General features: G+C 44.3%; 2 protein-coding genes across 11 annotated transcripts in view; one reads left to right on the top strand and one right to left on the bottom strand.

The window, feature by feature from the left end:
* Positions 1-17,648, top strand: part of GNB1L (G protein subunit beta 1 like) — a 34,904-nt gene extending 17,256 nt beyond the window's left edge. For 4 of the 7 annotated variants that reach the window (XM_085555544.1, XM_015877555.3, XM_085555545.1 and 1 more), the window contains 4 exons: positions 606-768; positions 4,403-4,501; positions 8,610-8,825; positions 13,283-14,011. In XM_085555544.1, coding sequence (XP_085411670.1) covers positions 606-768; positions 4,403-4,501; positions 8,610-8,825; positions 13,283-13,549 — 745 coding nt within the window. In that variant the 3' untranslated portion in view covers positions 13,550-14,011. Of the gene's footprint in view, positions 1-605; positions 769-4,402; positions 4,502-8,609; positions 8,826-13,282; positions 14,012-15,367 lie in introns of those variants that run through there. The other 3 variants (XR_014949054.1, XR_014949053.1, XR_014949052.1) reach the window with 3 other exon arrangements.
* The window catches only part of TBX1 (T-box transcription factor 1), a 119,012-nt gene continuing 104,387 nt past the window's right edge, over positions 4,659-19,283 (bottom strand). For 2 of the 4 annotated variants that reach the window (XR_014949043.1, XR_014949045.1), the window contains exons 9-10: positions 7,122-7,360; positions 4,659-5,380 (exon numbers count right to left, since the gene is read on the bottom strand). The gene's annotated coding sequence lies outside the window, so the exon portion shown is untranslated. Of the gene's footprint in view, positions 7,361-19,283 lie in introns of all 4 variants that reach the window. The other 2 variants (XR_014949042.1, XR_014949044.1) reach the window with 1 other exon arrangement.

The following is a 19,283-nucleotide window of genomic DNA, read 5'->3' as shown; positions in this document are numbered from 1 at the left end:
ACAGGTATCCTGTGCTGCTGTACTTTAACTCCAAAACCGCAGCTTCTCCACAGCAGTGCTCTGTTCCAGAGCAACTGGAGCTGGCTAAACCAGCGCTGTGCAGCCTGACTGGCCTTCTTGGCCTTACTGTGTGGGACCACATGGGCTTTCCCTGGGACAAGGAGATGTGCAAGTCTTCCTGCATGTGGCTGAAGTCACTGTTGCCTTTCATTTACCTTTGTGGTCCTTCTTTGTCTTTCAGCTGCCAACAAACCTGATCATTCTGTTCCGCTCTTATGGCAAAAGAGTATTAAATATGCTAATTTTTGTATTCTTGTCATGAGAGTGTTCAAATACTTGCAAAAAAAACATAAATAGTTACATATATAAATAGCATAACTGTGTTCAATTGAATCCCTCTTGGTAAGAAAGCATGGCTATTGGTGAGGGTGGTCTGTCTGACTCTCAGGCCCTCCTTCCTCCTGATAACTTTTGAACCTACACAGAAGCTGTCCTAAGCTCAGTCCTTATTACATATAAAAGTCCCAATGTGGGGATATTAAACTAGAGGAAGGCAGGTTTCCTCAGTCCTACTGCTCACATAACAACTTGCTTTATTGTTAAAGTCAAGGTCGTGACCAGAGGATCTGCCTGTGGGATTTAGCAGAGGGACGGACCTCAGTGACAGATTCTGTCTACACGGAGAGCGTGGGATTCTGCAGATGCTCCCTGCTAAAGGTGGCACAGGGACGCTGGCTGGTGGCCATGGCAGCCAAGGCCCTGGAGGAGGTAGGAAATGCTTCTTATTCCGGTGCTTGGAACATTGCTTTTGTTTCTTAAATAAGAAAGTTTGGAAGGAGAAACATCATTGCTTTCAAATCTGCTGCTGCAGAGAAGGCAGCACAAGGAACCTCCGAGGCTCCCAGTCATCATTACCTGCCAGAAACACAACTGAGTTATATAACTGCTGCTCTGATAACAAGGACACTACCCCGAGTTTTGTGTGACATTTCAGTATCTGCAGCTGCTGATGCTCTTTCATGTGCAGGAGATTTGAAAGCTCCTGTGCTGCCACTGCTGAGAGAGGGCAAGAGTCCTCCAGGGGAGCTAGCAGTCAGAAGGCTGTCGTCAGATGGCGGTGCTCATCTGCTGTCTCTGGCTGGAAGTTGTGCGTGGTGAGGAGGGGAGGTGCAGGCGCTTTGTAATGCGATATGTGGTCTTTCACCTCAGGCTAATTCTTTACCTGGTGCTTTGGCTGGAAATAGTGGAGTTACTGTTGCAGCAGGAGGTTTGCTGTGTTTGAAATAATTGTAGGGTTCATTTCAGTTCCTCCTGTATAAACCCACATTTTGTACCCATTACACAGCAGTTGCTGACTGACAGCTTTGTTGGTGTTTTCTGCTTCTGTTTTGTATAAATTGTATTTTTGTTTTCTTTGAAAGACAACTTGAGGACACGATACCAAAACAAATTGAATCACATGCCTGACATTAAAATAGCAGAGGTATGAAAATGAAGTGAAGAGTTGATATGAGTAAATAAATACTGCAGCTAATTGTGAGTTGTTCAGAGGCATAGAAGGTCACAAGCTTACCTGGTCTGTGGGCTGTATATCTGGAAACTGAAAGTTACATTTTCTGCATACTAATATGTGGGAGTGGTGCAGGTATTGCAAGAAAATAGGGGCTCGTTATTACTCGGAAGCTGAGGATATTTGTAAGTACTTTGCTGGCCCACAGCCAGAATATTCACATTTTACAGAGCTGAGTGAGTCTGTAGGAACAGCCACTGTAGCAGTAAATAAAGCCACTCGGGCACATCTGTTGTTCTGATCAAACACAGAACTACTTCCATTTCACAGAAGTACTCAGTAATATTCGACTTAAACCTGAAAAGCGCTGTCTTGTATCAGGTGGAGAAGAACTCGTTTCAGGCAGAGTGCACACACCTTCTGCTCACAAGGAATTAAACAGAAAGGAGCTGTTTGACTCCAGTGTCTCTTGCAATTCATCTCTGATTTACTTTCATTTGTTTGCTTGGGCTTTGCAAGCTGGTAATGATTTGCTGTCTCCTGAGGTAAGAGTTCCTCTCTGTGTGTGAACTTGATGTTGGAGCTAGGTCAGTGTTCAGTGAACACACACACATACGCTCCCATAGTATACAGTGCTTCCAAATAGGCAGCGCTGTAAGACAGACACAGCACATTTGCAGCTTATGATTAAAATTAAGACTTAATAAGTGTTTATGCTTGGCTGGTGCCCAAAGAAGAGTAATTTTGTCTTAAAGCAGGTTCAGTCCATAAATAATGAGATCTGAACAGGCATTTATTTGTTCATGATTGCATTTAAATCACCAATTATGAGTTACATGCACTTTTCTTGCCAGTTTGCCAGAAACATGTTAAAAGCTTTATTAATGTGGAAAAGAAAAAGGGTGTGTTTCCTTGTGGCCAGTTTTAGCCACCCAGGAACACTATTAACCTCAGGCAAAGGAAAATCTTTCTCCTATTAAGCAAAACCAATATAAACACAGAACTTCAAGTTTTAGGTTACAGATGTCAAAATGCATGAAATAGTATTTATTTCTAAGGCTCAGTTGTCTGTAATGCAGGCAGTCTCTGGAACTGTCAGTCTGGCACAGGCAGCTCATGCCTGATTGCCTTCTGCAGAAAAAATCCTCTGTTTTCCTTTGTCCTCTACAAGCTCAACCGTAGCCCTTGAAACAGGTCTTCCCTTTTGGATCAAGATAAAATAAAGGAGTGGCTTAAGAATTATTTTTAACTTGCAGAAATGCATTTGTCCCAGTGCATTCATCTTTCCTTGTTAGCTAAAAGGTACAGTCCTGGTTTTCTTGTGGTCTGGAAGGCAGTGCCCTCTGGGGAGCCAGTGGTGAAAGGCACAAGATGAGAGTGGGTCACCTTCATATTTACAGCTGGTTTCCTGCAATAGCTGACTTGGTCCTTATATTGATAGCAAGAAAGTTGCCAAGAGAAGAGAATCGCTTGTTAAGAGCATGGCTCCAAAGAAGCAGAATTCCAAGATGCTCAAACTCCAGTCTGTGCACTCACTGCACAGCTCTGCTGTAGCCCCCATCTGTCAAATCTGGAGAACAGTTTCCTGCTCCATTGCTGACTGGCTTTAGAAACTGCTCTGTATATTGTGTTTAGTACATCGCTGACTTGCAGTCCTAGAGTGCAGCTGGCTTTTGGCAGGCTAGTTGACAATCTCTAGAAATAGGAAGATGTTCTGGCAAGCTTTGAACTAAAGGTATGGGATTGGAAAGCCATTGCAGCTGCTGCAGGCTTGATTGATGGTTCCCAGAGGAGCCATATTTGTTTAATACCTCATCTCAGATGCTTAAGGAAATTCACATGTCTTGGGCTGTCCAACAGCACTGTTGGGCCTTCGCACATTCTGAAATAATCCAGAGTGGCTGGTGATGCTGGATTTATCAAATATTTGAAGTCCTTTACTTTCATGAGATAATTTAGACTGTTGCTTATTTAATTAAAATAAAAGATGGCCCCAGTGATTAATTATGTGTCTGAGAAAGAGCAATATATTCACAAAAAAAGTGTCACAAACTCACTTCCAGGAACATAAGGGCTTTCTCTGTAGTTCCAAGCTCAAGCATCAGCCCCAAGGATGGCGCTTCTATGTCAGTTGAGAGACTAAAAACCTTCCAGTGCCAGACTGCAGAGGCAGACTCCCTGATCTTTGCCTGCCATCATCCTGAGGTGGAGATGAGCCACTTCTTTGGCAAAATAAAGACTTTTGCCCCACTTTTTTAAAGGCAGACCTATAATTCGCTGCCGTCAGCACAAGCAAAAGTAGGGGCTGCTATGCAGACAGAGCAGGTGTTAAACACAGCATTACCTGACCCTATTCAAAGCAGGGTCAGACAATATTGTAGTAGAAATACCGGTATGCTGTCAGTACTCCAGCCTGCACTGAGCAGATGATTTGGGGTGTTAAGTTGTGCTAGCACAGTCCACCAGTAAGTAAAGAGTCCAATTCAGATTTATATAACAGCTGTATGTCCACACAAGCTCTGTTACCATGTCAGAACAGAACAGACTGTGAAGATGGGGAAAGGGGGAGGAAGCAGGGAAGTGTTTTCAGCCTAAGCTGTCTGCATTCTTACCTGTTGTAGTGCACATCTCCTACTCTAAGGAAAGGAATAAGAAGAGAGAACAGAACAGAAGATGATGTTGCCTTCTAGCGCTTCTGTCTGGTCTTTCTTAAAGCTGCTCACCTGTAGATTCCCCTACAGCTCCAACTTAACATGTATTCCCCCGTTTCCTCCAGACAGCTTTTACTGGGAGTACTTACACCAGCCTTAATCACCTTAAGAGACTTCTGTTTTTTAGCAGCAGAATTTCGACCTGGAGCATGACCAAACACTCTTGTTTTCCTGATGTCAGGTTCAGGTTCTGGAGCTGCCGTCCAAGACGTCAGTCTGTACCTTGAAGCCAGAGGTGGGTGCCAAGCTGGGCATGCCCATGTGTCTGAAGTTATGGCAGGTAAGGCAAGAGCGCCTGCTAATTGTGAAATGTTTTCCCTGTGATTCATTTTATATGAAGCACATGAATCTTTCTTCACTTGGATTTTGATTTATTATCAAACCAATCAAGTAATTATACTATTAAAGGGGGGAAAGATTTGTGAACATCGTTAATGTAACTTTCAGAGCTCTCCAAGCTTTAATGGAAGATTTGCAGATACTTACAAAGCTTTATATCCTTAGGATAGATACAGTTTTCGCATCAATCAAGAGGAAAAATGAGTGACTTACTGAAGCCAGTTGTTTGGTACAGTTTCTTGCCTTATTAATGATGAGAAACGATTGGGTTACTTAAAAACAGTGATTTTAATGGTAGGTTACATTCACTTGAATGCCCTCAGGATAAGGAAGCACTGAACATTTCTGTTACCAGCATACAATAGGAACAAATGTTTATGGTTGTACTGCCTTTGAACTGAAAGGTAAATAGAAACAGCTAATTAAAACAGCAGCAAAACAAAAACCAGACAACAAAGGAACCAGCTTTGCAGAGCACTTTGCCAGTGATGCTTATGGGATGTTAACAGTGAAAGGCAATTAGCACAAGAAGGCGGCAGTAGAGAGAGGAGTTCAGGTGATGGGTTTAAATCCCTCAGAGTTGGTTGCAATGCCGATTCCTTGCTGTACTCCCTGAGCACTGACAGTTACAGGTCTGCGCTACCATCTGAGCTGATCTCAACTACGTGATTCCCTTCGGTTTCAGCTGCAGGTTTGTATTGGTATCTGAGACATTCGTGTCTTCACTCAGGGCCCTGAACTGAGCCACGTCCGGAAAAATTCAGTTGCTGGTTTTAGGGAACAGTAGGAGAGGCCACAGTGTAAGTCCGTGGTGGAACAGCTAGGGGGGAAAAAAGGCAAGTAGATTAATTAGGTTTTCATGAAACAAAGTTCATTCTAAAAAGGCAATTGGTACTCAAAATGAACGTGGCTCTCTGTGGCCTGGATCTGTTTTAACAAGATGAAGATAACTGAGGGACTGCAGTGTTTACAGTTGTGTTTCCTGTACAGAAATTTCTCTTTCTTGCTGCATTGCACACATGAACGAATACCTCTGATCCTCTGGGAAGCACAGCAGGTGCAGTCGTGTTTCTAAGTAAGTCTTTAATTCTGTTGTCAGTAGGGATACAGAAGACTGGGAACTGGGAGAGGTGAATTACTCAATGCAGATTGTAACTTGGGTGAGTTACCACAACTTCCTAGACTGCAGCAGGCAAGGACAGATCATCCCTTGCAGTCTTGCAGCTGTATTTATTCCTTTTCAGATGTGTTCAACTCAGTTTAAAGGCACAGAGGGGGAGGATGCTCTTTAAGGGCAAATAATTACTGTGGTGTACCGAAATGCTGCTCTGTGTTCTATTCTGTGGTTTCACTAAGCGAGTTGCTGAGTAAGCCTGTAGCCATAATAGCAGAACACCAGCTGCACCCCTTCCTGAACAGAGGCAGCTCAGGATTTCTTTGTGCTTCACCACGTTGGGCAATATAGAAATACCCAGGAGATGAGCACTCCCCAGCCCATCGCTTATGGGCAATATGTTGCCTAAGAGACTATTTGATGTTGCTTATGGCACAGCAAATTAACAAGCTGAAGCACAGACTGACACAATGGTGCGTAGGCTGTTGTTCAGAGCTGTGGATCGTCCTTTTCTGCTTTCCATTCTTTGGGAGAGAACCACGTATCAGGGATACAACGTACCTTACTGGCAGTAATGTGAACTGGGAACTCTCTGATATACACAGTGGGCTTAAGGTGAAGCTTCTGTTAGGCTTATGGATCAGGACACACTGACTGCTTCTGAGCAGTTCTAAAGATACCAACATTTTATTTTGTTGTTCTGAGGCTTTTTCTTTCCCCTCATTTCACTGTAGGTCTGTCCTTAACTTACTCAATGCACTCATTCTGTTTTTTCTTTTCTCTTTTGAAGATTCTCAATCTTAAATGCATTGTTCCTTTGGCTTCACACCTTTCTGCTATTACTAATGGGGTGGGGTGAGGATTTGCAGGAGTAAATATAGTCTTCCCTACATTTTTGTACTCTTTGGGGAAGGCATTGTGTTGCGTAATGGTGCAAACAAAATAATTCAATGGGAACAATGCATGTAGAAACTGGAAATGCAGAGTTATTACTTTATATAAACTATAGCAATTATTCTTGTTGAGCTGACAGCAGATCACCTTCTCTTCCTTCCTTGACAATTATCCAAATGCAACATCAAACTGCTCCGTTTAGGAAGAATGATGATTTATAATTTAAGTTTTCCACTGAAAGCAGAACATGACTGGCAGAGGCGTTTCTCCCGAGGTGTCCTTTATTAGCAGCTGAAATAAATGGGCTGTTGTGAAGCACTGCTTGATAAGTCCAGGCATCAGACTGAGAGCTTCCCCAATCTTTCAATAACTGTTATTAAGTTCAGGTATATGTATTCATTAAAATATTACACGCTTCAGCATGTCAGGAAGGAGAAGTACAGGAGGCCTTGATTTTGCAGAAAAAACACTTGCTTTTTAAAACAGACCAATCTCTTGGTCTGTTTTATCTCATCTCTCTGCAAATGCTGTTGTTCAAATTAAGCTGGGATACCTGCAGCAGAAAGATGTTTCTGTTTGGCGTTTGCCATGATGCTGGAGCACTGCTACCTCAGTGAGGGCTGATAGGTGTTGTGGCTGCTCATCACCTGGCCATCCTGTTTTGAGGCAGAAGAGCCAACCCTGCCCATCCCCATCTTCTTTTGTTGGATAAGGGAAGTCCGACCATCCACAAAGCACCAGGCATCAGGAGCAATGTGCTCACTGAAGAGCAGTTCTTTGGGCTGAATAAATCTGAAAAGGAACACAGCGCTTTTACTCAGCAGTCTTACTACCCAGACCACCCATCTCTTGTTAGTTTCATTCCCCCTAGAACTAATAATAACCTGTGGGAGAGCAGACTGGACCCTTAATAGAGGTGGTAAGCTCCTGGTTAGTGCAGGCTTGTATCGTGCCACTGTCTGCTCATCCACTTGAAGAACCTCCCTGAATCCTGCAATGCCACTAAAAACTTTTTTTTTAATAAACAACCTTTAACTTGAGTTTGTTTTCAGCATCAAACAGCAGAATCCCGGAGGATCAGGCCAGGTTTGGAAATAATAGAATGGGCTACTGGGTGCATTCCTTAGGTTGCGGTGTCCCTGCAGGAGGTGGTCATAAACCCAGTGTCTGTTTTGGTGGGTCGTCTCTCCCCTATTAAATAAATAACTGGCAACAGATTTTTGTTATTTAGTTGCTTTTCATTAGGGATTTGCATCTTCACTCACATAGCCAGTTAGTGCTTACAGGGTCATTAGTCTTTGGCTGGAGCTATGATGAATATTTTCCTTAAGTGTGACATGTAATCCAGTAATGTTCCCCTCTTTGAGTTATTTCAGAGGCTTAAATAAATTAGGTGTCTGCCCAGGGTGCCGTGCCCTTTGGCCTGTGACATCATTAATCAAAATAGCCTTCAGTTGGTTGCAGTGGGACTCAGGCGCCTGTTAACCCCTTGGTGACTCACCCGGAGATCCCAGAGGAGCAGGGATCAGTGTTTACCTTTAGTGAGCAGCCCATGTGTGTTCCCCTGCTTTGGCGATGTGCAGCTGCGCTCTCGCACGTGGCACTTCTTTTGTGCCCATATGGTTGAGTACAGCTTGTTGCTAAGTCTGTTGCTTTATTCTTTTTATTTATTTATTTATTTTAAGAATTGCAATGAACTTTAGGCCATGAATTAAAGCTTCAGAAACTTCAAGCAGTCTTTTTACAAGTGATGAGCAGTGCTATAGCTTGGACTTTCAGTAATCTTCTGTGTGTGTATATATACATGCATGCGCGCATTAGGTACTTGTCAGCAGTTAGTAACACTTTGAGTAACAGTGGAGGAAGCACCAAGATGTGTCCTTACTGGTAGCACCGACGGTTGGACTTCGAAACTCTTCCCTGTTACACCTGTCAGCATTTTCATTTGTTTTCTCAGTCCTGGACTAACACCCAGTTGGAGGTGATAATTTCACAGACAGACCACTCACTTTTCAAACAATTGTATTTTTCTCTTGGGCAGGGCAGCTGTGGTTCACAGCCATCGCTTCTAGCTGGCTATGAAGATGGATCAGTGCTCCTTTGGAATTTGTCAACGGGAAAAGTGCTGAGCCAAATTATTTGCCACCAGGAGCCGGTGATGAGCCTTGACTTTGACTCAGAGAAGGCCAAAGGGATCTCGGGCTCATCTGAAAAGGTGCTTAGCATCTGGAGCCTCAACGAGCAACAGAACCTGCAGGTCAGTGCCATTGGCCCTTCAGTGTCATTTATCCCACTTTGCACTAACAGTTTGATAGACTAAAAAATTATTTAGTCATGGAGAGGAGTTGTTGCAGATCTCAAGCTAATTAATCACAGACTGGTTAGAATGCTTGTGCTGTGTGACGAGACTTAACAAAGGGCGGTGAGGATTTAAAAAAAAAACAACAAAAAGGACCAAAAAAACGCACTCTCACATGTTTCTGGTTTTACCAAAGTTGCAGCAGGCGTGCAGGCCTCGCATTTCTCAGGCCGTTGCCTCCATGTCTTCATTTATCACATTAGTAGAATCCAGCTCTCAGAATGTCTTAAACATTATAAATGACTTATAAAAATGAGAAACAAAGGATTGCTTTTCCAGAGGTTCTGCTTGAACAGACAGAGCTTTGCTTTTGCTGTGGAGAAAGAGAATATTGCATGAGATACCCAACAAACTGAAAGAACAGGCGTGGCCTGGCTAAGAGGACAGGAGGTGTAGGCAGCTGGCTTCCCTCTGCGCTTCTAGCACACTAGCTGGAGACAGGGAAAAAATAAATTCATATTGGTTTATATCAGTTCATGTCTGAGCTGTGCACACCTGAGCAGCAGGTTTAGGAGTAGGTCTCGTAATCACCACCAGTTCAGTCTCTGCTAGTGAATGGCAATAAATATTGCTTAATCTAGACAATTTAAGCAAGTGTTCCAACAGTGCCAAGGGGTTAAGGAGGTTTTAACTAGGTGTGGAAATAAATTGTGTAAATAAAGGCTCTTGACAGTGAAAATGGCCCATCCATTGCCCCTCCACTGCTGAGTGCTTTAATTTTTTTTTAAGTGGCAATCACTCCCTGCACAGACACTGCTGCTGTGCACCCCTGCATCTCTGCTTACAACAGTTGGGCAAATGGATTCATAGAAGAAAACAACTGCTCGTATGGCCTGCAGCTGTTGTGGAGATTTTGTTGGGTAGCGTGATGAGTTAATGCCATTTTCTGAACAGTTACAAGAAGAAAAGCAGTTCCCTGGGTGTTTGATAGTGACAGCAGTTGGGGACACAGTCAGGAGCTATGATCTGACCACCACAGAACTGGCACTTCTGGGTCAGCATGGCACTAGGATCGGTACAGTTATACATGTTATACATACACCCAACTGAGATGAAGTTTGCAGGACACGGAACTCACCAAGCGCTAAGGAGAAAGCCAACTTTAATGTGCAGTTAACCATGAAACAGGAGAGGCGCTCCAGGTTCTAAATGAGAAGCAATGAAGTAGCAAGTGAATGTGGTTAAAGAAGAGTTTAACAAGTCTGGTGCATAGTTGTGGTGGTTGAGCTTTGTCACATTTGCCCCAGCAACCCACACATGGAGTCCATTGCCCAGGGAAGCTGAAGGAAAACGAGCAGGTAAGTCTCAGTCAGAAACTTGGTATTGAGACTGGTTTTCTAGAAATCTGACAGCACGGCAGGTTTCTTTAGAATTCACATAGTTGCTGTTGGAAAGGAAGTCATTCCTTTGTATTAATTACAGCATGGCTTTCAAAGAAAATCCTGCTCTTCACAGCACATTACACCTATGAGTTAATTGTAATGCAGGACGGGACTCAGGGAGAAATAACAAGTTCACCCAAAATATTCCAGTTGTTGAGCTCACTCTCCAGGGGACGCGCAGTCAGTGACTCCTTCAGTGCATCACAGTGAGGTGGTCGATCTTAGTGGAGACTGAAATGCCAAATGTCACAACCCATAAGTCATGTTCTGGTGCTTCGTGCGTGGTGTGAATTCCCTTATAAAATGCATCTTTCACGTGAGCACTACAGACTGTCAAGGACACAGATTGGGGGGGGGGTTCTTTACTATTGCATTAATAATAAAAAACAGATGGGGACGTTTCTTTTTTGGCATTCCAGTTACCTGAGGTAATGGTAGATGGTGGAAAGCCACTCAGTGGCACATTATTTTTATTCTAAGAGGTTTTAATAAGTAAACGTGGTGCACAGCTATCTGCTGTTGGAGAAATAATGATGCAATGATGGCACTTCAACTCTGTTTTAAGTGGCAATGTTCCAGTGTGTCAGTGAATAGATGATGAAGGTACTTTGTCATTTATCGCTATGGGGAAAGTGGTGCATTGTCTTCTACAAGAAAATTGCTGAAATCATCTCTGTCAGCAAATGGCTGATTGGTTATGAGCCTTCTGATTTGGCTGAGATAGTGTAATTAACTGATTACGTTTGTGATAGAAAGCAGGAGGTCAACAGCTCCTGCAGGTGAATAAACGAAGCAGAACTAAAACCCACTCTGCTATTTATGTAGCAAGAAAGTAAAGTCTGTAAAAGCTGCAATGAAGGTAAGTGTGCAAGTTCTGTTGGATGGGTTACTGAGGATTTTCCCTCACATGCTAAAGCTGAAGTTGCTGCTGTATCACCTACTTAAAAGAAAAAAACAACAGGGTTTCAAAACATGATTTGGGTGCAGGAGGGGCTGATTTTAAGAAGAAAAATTGTATCTGGTGTGTGCGGAGGAAAGGAGAGGTGGGCTTCTGTTGGTCTCAGCCTGCCAAAATTCCTTCATGCATCTGCTAGGAGATACAAGTGTCCTTAGTCATGACTAGCTGGCAGTAGCTCACCTGTTTGTGTCTCTGCTCCATTCTAAGTTAGTTTTCTGATTAGGAAACAATGTTGGTATGTATTTGGCTACAGTATTCGCCTGTTAGTGATGGGATGGCCAAATCCTGGCAACAGGGTTTCACCTGGCTGCAAAAACCTGAGCAAGTTGTTCTTTGTTTTTCCTCTCACCTCCTGTATTTGCAAATCATGCACAAATGCCCACTGTTCCCTCATGTTCCATAGCCAAAAGGCATCTCCATTATAGGCTTCATTTTCAAGTTGTAGCGTGCTGCTGACATGCAATTTCACCCAGTCGTCCTGATTTTGCTGTATGGATCTTACCTACATAATTGACAGTAATGATGGGAAGCACCACACCCAGGACTGGCTATAGCCATTAGCTAATAATCTCAGTTACAGAGTAAGACCCATCTTACTTCCAGCTGCCAAGCTGGTGATGTAACAGCTCCTCCCCTTCCAGGATACCTATGCCAACAAAAATCCCACTGAAGCTGTGAGATATTACTGCAACTGGGGAGTCTGGAAGTACCTATCAGCAAAAAGCACAAGTTCTGCAGTAGCAGCACTGCAAGGAGGCCCACAGAACAGCCTCCTACCACTGAACAGGCTTAGCAGAACTTGCTGTGCCCTGTTATGAATTGGTTGAAGACACATTTGTCTTGTTTAGAAGGAGGGCTGTATGGAGAAGAAGTGCGTTGCCTTTCATTTGGCCTTTTTCTCCATGGATGTGCATGTCTTGCTGTGTGAGTTGGGCAGTTGTTTGGTTGTTGAGAAGTACCTGCTTGCAGCTTTGTTCCTGCACAATGCCAATATGTGCTCAGTTGTGTCTGAAAGCAACTCCAACCAGTGTGTCTGGAGATTCAGTTTTCTGAATTCAGTAGGAAGACAGTAGCATGTATGTGTCATTTCTAAATGTAATCTCTAGTTGTGCTTACAAACAACCACACATCAAGATCAGCATGTGCTTAAAAGCATTTTGTTGTGACAAAGCTGGGCTATTTCAACACATGCTGCCCGTGTTTCAGGGACAGACTGCTGACTAATGTCAGTTATCTCAGGTGAGAACAGCACAGTTGTGTTCCGTGGGGTTTTTCTGGTGTTCCAGGGAACTTTGTGATGGTGAAGTAAACTTTGCAAGAGCTGTGCCCAGTGTGTCGAGAATGAAGTTCAGTATTTCCAATTTACTTGTGCCCCTCGGAAACTTGTGCCGCAGTAATCTGCAAGCAGAAACAAAAGGCTGCCAAGGTAGAAATCAATAACTTGTTCGTAATCCCCTTCTTGGAATCTGCTGTAAATAAGTCCCTTGGGAGGAGGCTCTAGAACTACACATTTCCTTGCACTGTAATTCCTGGAAGCGTTCCTTTCTCAAGAATCTGGTAAACACTGCCCCAGCTTATGGGGGGCTTTTGTGAGGGGTTACAGTGGTAGAAAGAAGCAGTGGGTAGTTTAAATGACAGTTCAGAATCCCAGCACGGGAATATTGCAGGAGAGGGGAAGATACGTGGCTGGAGCGGTGGACACAGCCACTCATGCAAGGATAACTGGAAGGGCAAAGCTGCACAGTCTGATTGTCCATCTCAGAGCCTTGAGTCAGAGCTTCACTTGTGACCAAACATAAACAGCTTTAATTACAATACAAACTAAAAACATACAAGGAGCATTCCAGGAATAGTGCTGGAGATTGGTACAGTCAAGTCAACTGTTCTCACTAGTGCATTATCTGCAGTGTGGTGATAGTGTGTAGATGGGTGGATACCTTCTGAAATCCCAGAGGGGTCTATTTTCTTCTGCTTGTTCTAAACAATTAGAGCTCATCTATAACTTTCTCACACAGGTCCAGAAGACACACAGACTTGTCAATGCTGGCATATCTGATATCACCATCCGTCCTGACAAGAAGATTTTAGCAACGGCAGGATGGGATCATCGCATCAGGATCTTTGGCTGGAAAAAAATGAAGCCCTTAGCAGTGCTTGACTACCACACAGCGACTGTCCATTCTGTGTCCTTCTCAGACCACAAAAGCCCCAGTGACAGACTGCTGGCAGCTGGTGCAAAAGATCACCGCATCAGTGTCTGGTCGATATATACTCAGACGTGACACGTCCTGCACTGTCACACGCTGGGAAAGCAGGATCGATGAAGCAATTCCTCGTGCTGTAATTCAAACCTGGCTCTGGTGAAGCAGTAGAATGCTTTTTCCAGGCAGAGGTGAGTCCCTGGAAATTGCTAGATTAAATTTTTTATGCTGCTTGTTCATGTGGGAAGTTCTGTCTCCCAGGGAGGGGAGCTGACTTCTAGAATTTATAACAAGCAGAGCAAGGCCGGTCATGAACAAAGACAGGACACTTGGAGTTCTGCTGCAGGTTTTGCAACAGCTTTCCTTTGGCACATTGCTAAAGGAACTTGGGCCAACTTCAGGAAAAAGAACTGGAATCTCTCAGACTTCTGTGGGGGCAGAACGTCTCTGTTCGTAAGTCACTTGTGTATCTAAGAATCTGTATTGGTGTAAAATATCACTCTTGTGTGAGAACTTATACCCATTAAACCACCTCCAGTGGTTTTTCATTGTCAGTTACTTTTTCTTCCCCATAAGTGAAAGGCTATCAGAGCAGCCTTGATTTGTTCGCACTTCTGTCAGTTTCTAACTTAAACCAACAGCCAGGAATGTGACGAGGGACGGCCTTTGGCATTTATGAATTTCATTATGTCTCCTGTCACCTCAAGTCTCACAATTAATCACAAGAAGAAAAGGGGAAAAATAACCTTCCCCTGCACTGCACTGCAAAGCTATGTAAAGCCTTTTACAGAGCCAGTGCTAAATCCTTTCCATGGACTGACTAGCTGAAGGATTTAAACTCAGCAATCCAATTAGCGCCTTCTCCTTGGAGAGTTAGGGTAAGTTTCAGCATGGAGTCTGGGATTCAGCTACACAACTCACATTAACATGTAGGGGAATTTCATGGATAAATCCTTATCCACACGGTGCAAATGGATCCATTAACTCCTCATCTCTATGGTCACAGAAGCTGAAATTCCTTCAAGAGGGAGGGCTTTATGTGAGAGGTGGAGGTCTATGGCCTGGAACTGCTGTCAGGCTGGTGGCTGGGCACTGTCCTGGAAGGTGACAAGACAGCTCTGCATCTTCTCATGCACAGAGTCCTGTGTCAAAAAAGCAGCACTGTACACCCACCTCTTCATGCCCTCTGCTGCCCGAGGCAGAGCTGCTGCAGTCATTTTGCATGGTGCTTGATCAAGGCCAGAGTGCTGCCTTGGCATGCCTGGCACAACAGGCACTGGACTGCTCCATGTTGGAACTCAGCATGGGTGTTCAAGAGGCATTTGGATCAAATGCCCCCAGTGTACACTTCAAATGGTTGCTGCAGGAAAGGAGAATGGACAAACCTGCTCCCTAGAGAGAAGAAAACAACTCTATCCTATCATCATTTTGACAAGAAAAAGGTAGTTCTGCCACCAGAGTACTTGAGGCAGCAGGAAACCATTTTCCAGACAAGCAGGTGTTAAGATACAAACCTCCCCATCATTCCAGGGCACCTCCATATGCTGGACACCCCCCCTCCTAATGCCAGCTACGAACACCTCTTGCACCAGTGTGAGGCCCCATAGCACTGATACAATCCAGCTTCTGCTGGCACAGCCACCCCCAAGGAGCAGCCGGCCTCGTGTGTCCAGGTCTCAATGCAGTGTGCAGAGTGGGAATGTAATGAAGCCACAAGCACAGCAGTCAATAACTTGATGAGTAACTTCCAGCAAGGACAGTTCTGTGTTTATACAGACTGTAAAATGCAGTTTTCTAGATGCTATCAGATAAGTACAGTGTTTTCAGAGGGGAGGGGGGAAACATTGCTAAAGCTCCTTACAGCTGTAACACGAGCATGGTTATCTGTTGACATTTCAGCTGACTTGCAAGCAGGAGGGTTGTGAGTAAAGAGCCACCTTAAGCTGCTGGAATCAGCTCTGGAATATCACAGTCCAGAAAGGAATAGGGCCAGCCTGTACCTGGCCTGAAGGATTCAGAAGAGAAGGTGATGACAGCTAAATTATTACCAAAGGCTTCCTCCTGAGAATCACTGTCTTTGCACTATGAGAGGGAAGAAAGCAACCAGCATTCATAAACTAACAGAAATAAATCCCAAACACTAACATTTGTTCAGCAATTACATGGAATATTTATCACCACTGGAATGAATGGTGATCTCTGACCCCCCCAATATTTTCTGCAAATGAATCCATGAGTTCCAGCCCCTTTCTCTTACCGGTACACGGGCCATAAAGCATTGCTGCTCTTAGGTGTAGATGAGAAAGGGAAGAGAAGATTGACTGTATTTCTAATAACGAGTGAAAAAGGAAGTAGGCTGAGAGCCTGCAACAAGACCGTTGTTAAAGGCAGCTCTGTACAATGTGTGTGTGAGTAAACCATGGAATTACTCCATGCAGCTTGACTTGGACTGTATTTTAAGGAGCAGATTTTTATAGTTAAGACAATATTGGTTTCTGAACTGCTTTAGTTTTTAGCTTATTTAAGATGCACCTACAAAGCCAACTTCTTAAAAATTAATAAATCTTTCCTTTAATTCAGTCTGCCAAGAATGACAATTGAATGCTGACTGCTGCGGGAGACACCGTGCTGATGCAAACCAAAGGACTAGGGATTAAACAAGGATTAGTGAGCACTAAATCAATGTGTTTCTGGCTGTGTGTCTGTGGTGTGAAAGTGTGGATGATTACATAAAACGTGGCCCGTGGATTAACACTAGACCATGTTAAAGCAGTGCTGAGACAGAAGGTTTGATATTTAAGCATAACCATTCTGTGTGTACTACCAAAAAGAATGATGGCACGAATACGGAAGAACAAGTGGCTTTTTCTTTGTAGTAGTCTGAAATTCCAGCCAGGATCCCCACAGTAATTTTACAAGTAGGGCTGGCTCCGTTTAATCCATGCACTGGAGGTTTATTTTATAACGTGAGGAAAACTAACAAGAATTAAGATCGCAGTGATTTTTGGCAGTTCATTTGAGGAACTCACGGTATGAAATTAAACACAACAAAAACGCACAGCCTGATCAGATACAGCAGACAGGAACGTAACATTTTCAAGACCTGAAGCACACTCGTTCTAAGAGTTGCCAACAATACCACATTAAGCACAGAGCAAGTAGCCAAATTCTTTGTCCCCTGACCACACCACACACCCCATCCCTTCGGTCAAGCCACTGCAAGCCTGACTCTGCCTTGGTTAGGCACCAACTGTGGTCATGTCATGTCTGACTTTATTACCAGCACCCCTTACCAAACAACAGGTGGCACCAGCTTCATTTGGGTGGAGCCATCTTCTCCTCGGTTCATTTTTGAAGGACGTCAGCTTCATTTACGCAGCCTATTAAGATTTCTTTTTCCCAGTTCAGTCTCATCACACCCCTGCGACAATTTGTGCTCATGTCTGAAGCAGCAGATTTCCAGTTTCAGCTATCAGTGGTTTATTTGCCTTCAGTACAATCCATCACAAAAACATTGACGCCTTAATGTAACATTATCAGACCACATCGTAGGGACCATGGCAACATAATTTCTCAGTTTTTAATATTTTGCTCATCTCATTAATTAATATATCTGTATGTTCTATCAACATTGCTGTGTTCTGCCTTATTCTGACTTACCATAAAGGAATTTGATTTGCAGTTCACTATTGTAAGAGGAAGAGAAAGAGAGAGAGGACACAAAACTGAGATGGAAGCAGCAGCCTGCAGGCCTACTACAACAACACGGGTCTGTTACCACAGCACAGACCCAAACCCCGTCCTTCAGGGAGCAGCACCCACTCAGCACTGCTCAAACAGGAATTACCGGGTCCCCAAAGTAGAACTCTGACTAGGTGGGACGGGGGGGCACTTGCTTTCTCACTGAGATCAACTACATTAAACACCCATTGTCCCAAGGAGTTGATAGCAGCTCTCCTTTATCAGCTACAGAAGCACAAGGTGAGTTTAAGCTGCAAGTTGGTATTCAAGCTTTTGTGATTTTACACCGCAGAGCCTTATGAATGCATACGTTCTCTTTACCATTACAGTATATCCTTACAGAATTAGGTCCCAAATGTGACTTCTGTGGCTTTTGTTCCTTATCGCTTTGTTACCAGCTCTGGATGTTAACCTGAATAAAAGTGATTTATTGGCATTATTTTGTATAGGCTGCTCTTCAGAAACTTTTTTTTTTTTTTTTTTAATCTGGAAAAACATTTAATTTCCCCTATGGAAAGAACACATTTATCATACTTTACGTGGATATACTTGGCTGCCTATTGCACATATATGCAAAACATATGTGACATATTCAAGGCTGAATTTCATAAGACAGCAGTGCTATGAAATGCGATATAATAAATATATTACGCAGACATATGTGGCCAATTTATAAAGCTATGGTATCTATGGTAAATGCGCAATAGGTCATTTCCATTAACGGTGGGAGCGAACACATTTTTCTATAGCACATGCAACGCATGCACTGCATTACATGCATCTCTGAAAAGCAGCATTTCACACACACAGCACTGGGGGCACAGCCACATCTGTCAGAATTAATGGATACCTCCAAAACCAGCTCCTGCTTCTCACCTCGAGCGCATGGACAACATGCTGGGCAAGAGGTGAAGTCCGAAGTGCTGAGCACGGAGATCAGCAGACCTCAGGTACAACAGTGAGATCCTCACAGGCTGCTCTGCTGCTTCAATCAAGAGCACATGGCAGAAGCACGTGGTGAGTTTATGGTAATGGCCATTCACAGCAGCCTCTGGGCACGGCTGCTTCCACCTGGGGTCAGGTGAAATTGATTGACTCTAAGTTAAAAATCTTGTTAATCAGGGGAATCATTAACAGGAAAAAAAAAAAAAAAAAAAAAAGAAAGAAAGAAAAAACACTTATGTTTATAGAAAGGACTGCACACCTACTGGCATACCTGCTATTTCAGCTGCAGGTCTCATATCAACAGCAGAGTTATTGCTGGCTCTTTATCCTCACATGCTGACCCTCAGGTTACTGCACTTCTTTATTTGTGCCCGTGTGCTTTAAAGTTCACATCTCAGGTTAATAAGCCAAACCTGTATTTTTCTCTCAGATTTATATTTGCAAGTCCGGCCAAACGTTCGTTAAGGGCTCGTTGTCCGGGCGTGCAGCTGCTCGGTGCGATGTGCAGCTCTTCCCTCTGGAGGGAGCCTGCTCGTCGGGCACAGCCAGTCCCAGCCCACAGGGGCGGCCCGGCCGTGAGCACAACCCCCCCCCCCCACCCTCAGGTGCCCCTGAGCCCCACGAGCACCAGCGCAGGGGGACACCGGGAGGCCCCTCCTTGTCCTCCAGGACACCCGCCCTGCGGTGGAGGGGAGCTGAGAGCAGAGGGACCCTGTCATGGAGGAGCTTGGTGGGGAACGTCACAGCAGCAATCCAGAAGTGTTCACCTGGAAGCTACAGGCATAGAATCGCCTCCCACCAGAATCCCACTGCACACAAGGACAGTTCTGCAGGTGAATATTTGCTCTTTGTGGCCACAGAGGAGGATCACAACCACCAGAACAGGCTGAGAAAAGGCCAGCGGGGCTCAGCAGCTGCACAGAGCAAGCAGTGACCAAAGCAAATGCAACCATATCCTGCCCAGCCCAGCAGCTGCAATAGGGCTTCTATCCTACTGCCTCGGGTCATTCTGCACACAAAGGACACCAAAGCACCCTGTGCACATGGGCACTTGAGATGACTGGGAGCCCAGCTGAACCCCATTCAGTTCCACCCAGATGATCGCCAGGCTGTCCCTGAGCAGAGGGAA

The sequence above is a fragment of the Coturnix japonica genome, chromosome 9 (assembly GCF_054131305.1).
Source record: "Coturnix japonica strain WE chromosome 9, WE-NBRP24, whole genome shotgun sequence".
Taxonomy (NCBI): Eukaryota; Metazoa; Chordata; class Aves; order Galliformes; family Phasianidae; genus Coturnix; species Coturnix japonica.
The sequence above is the reverse complement of the archived record's forward strand: the minus strand, read 5'-3'. Positions and strand labels throughout refer to the sequence as shown.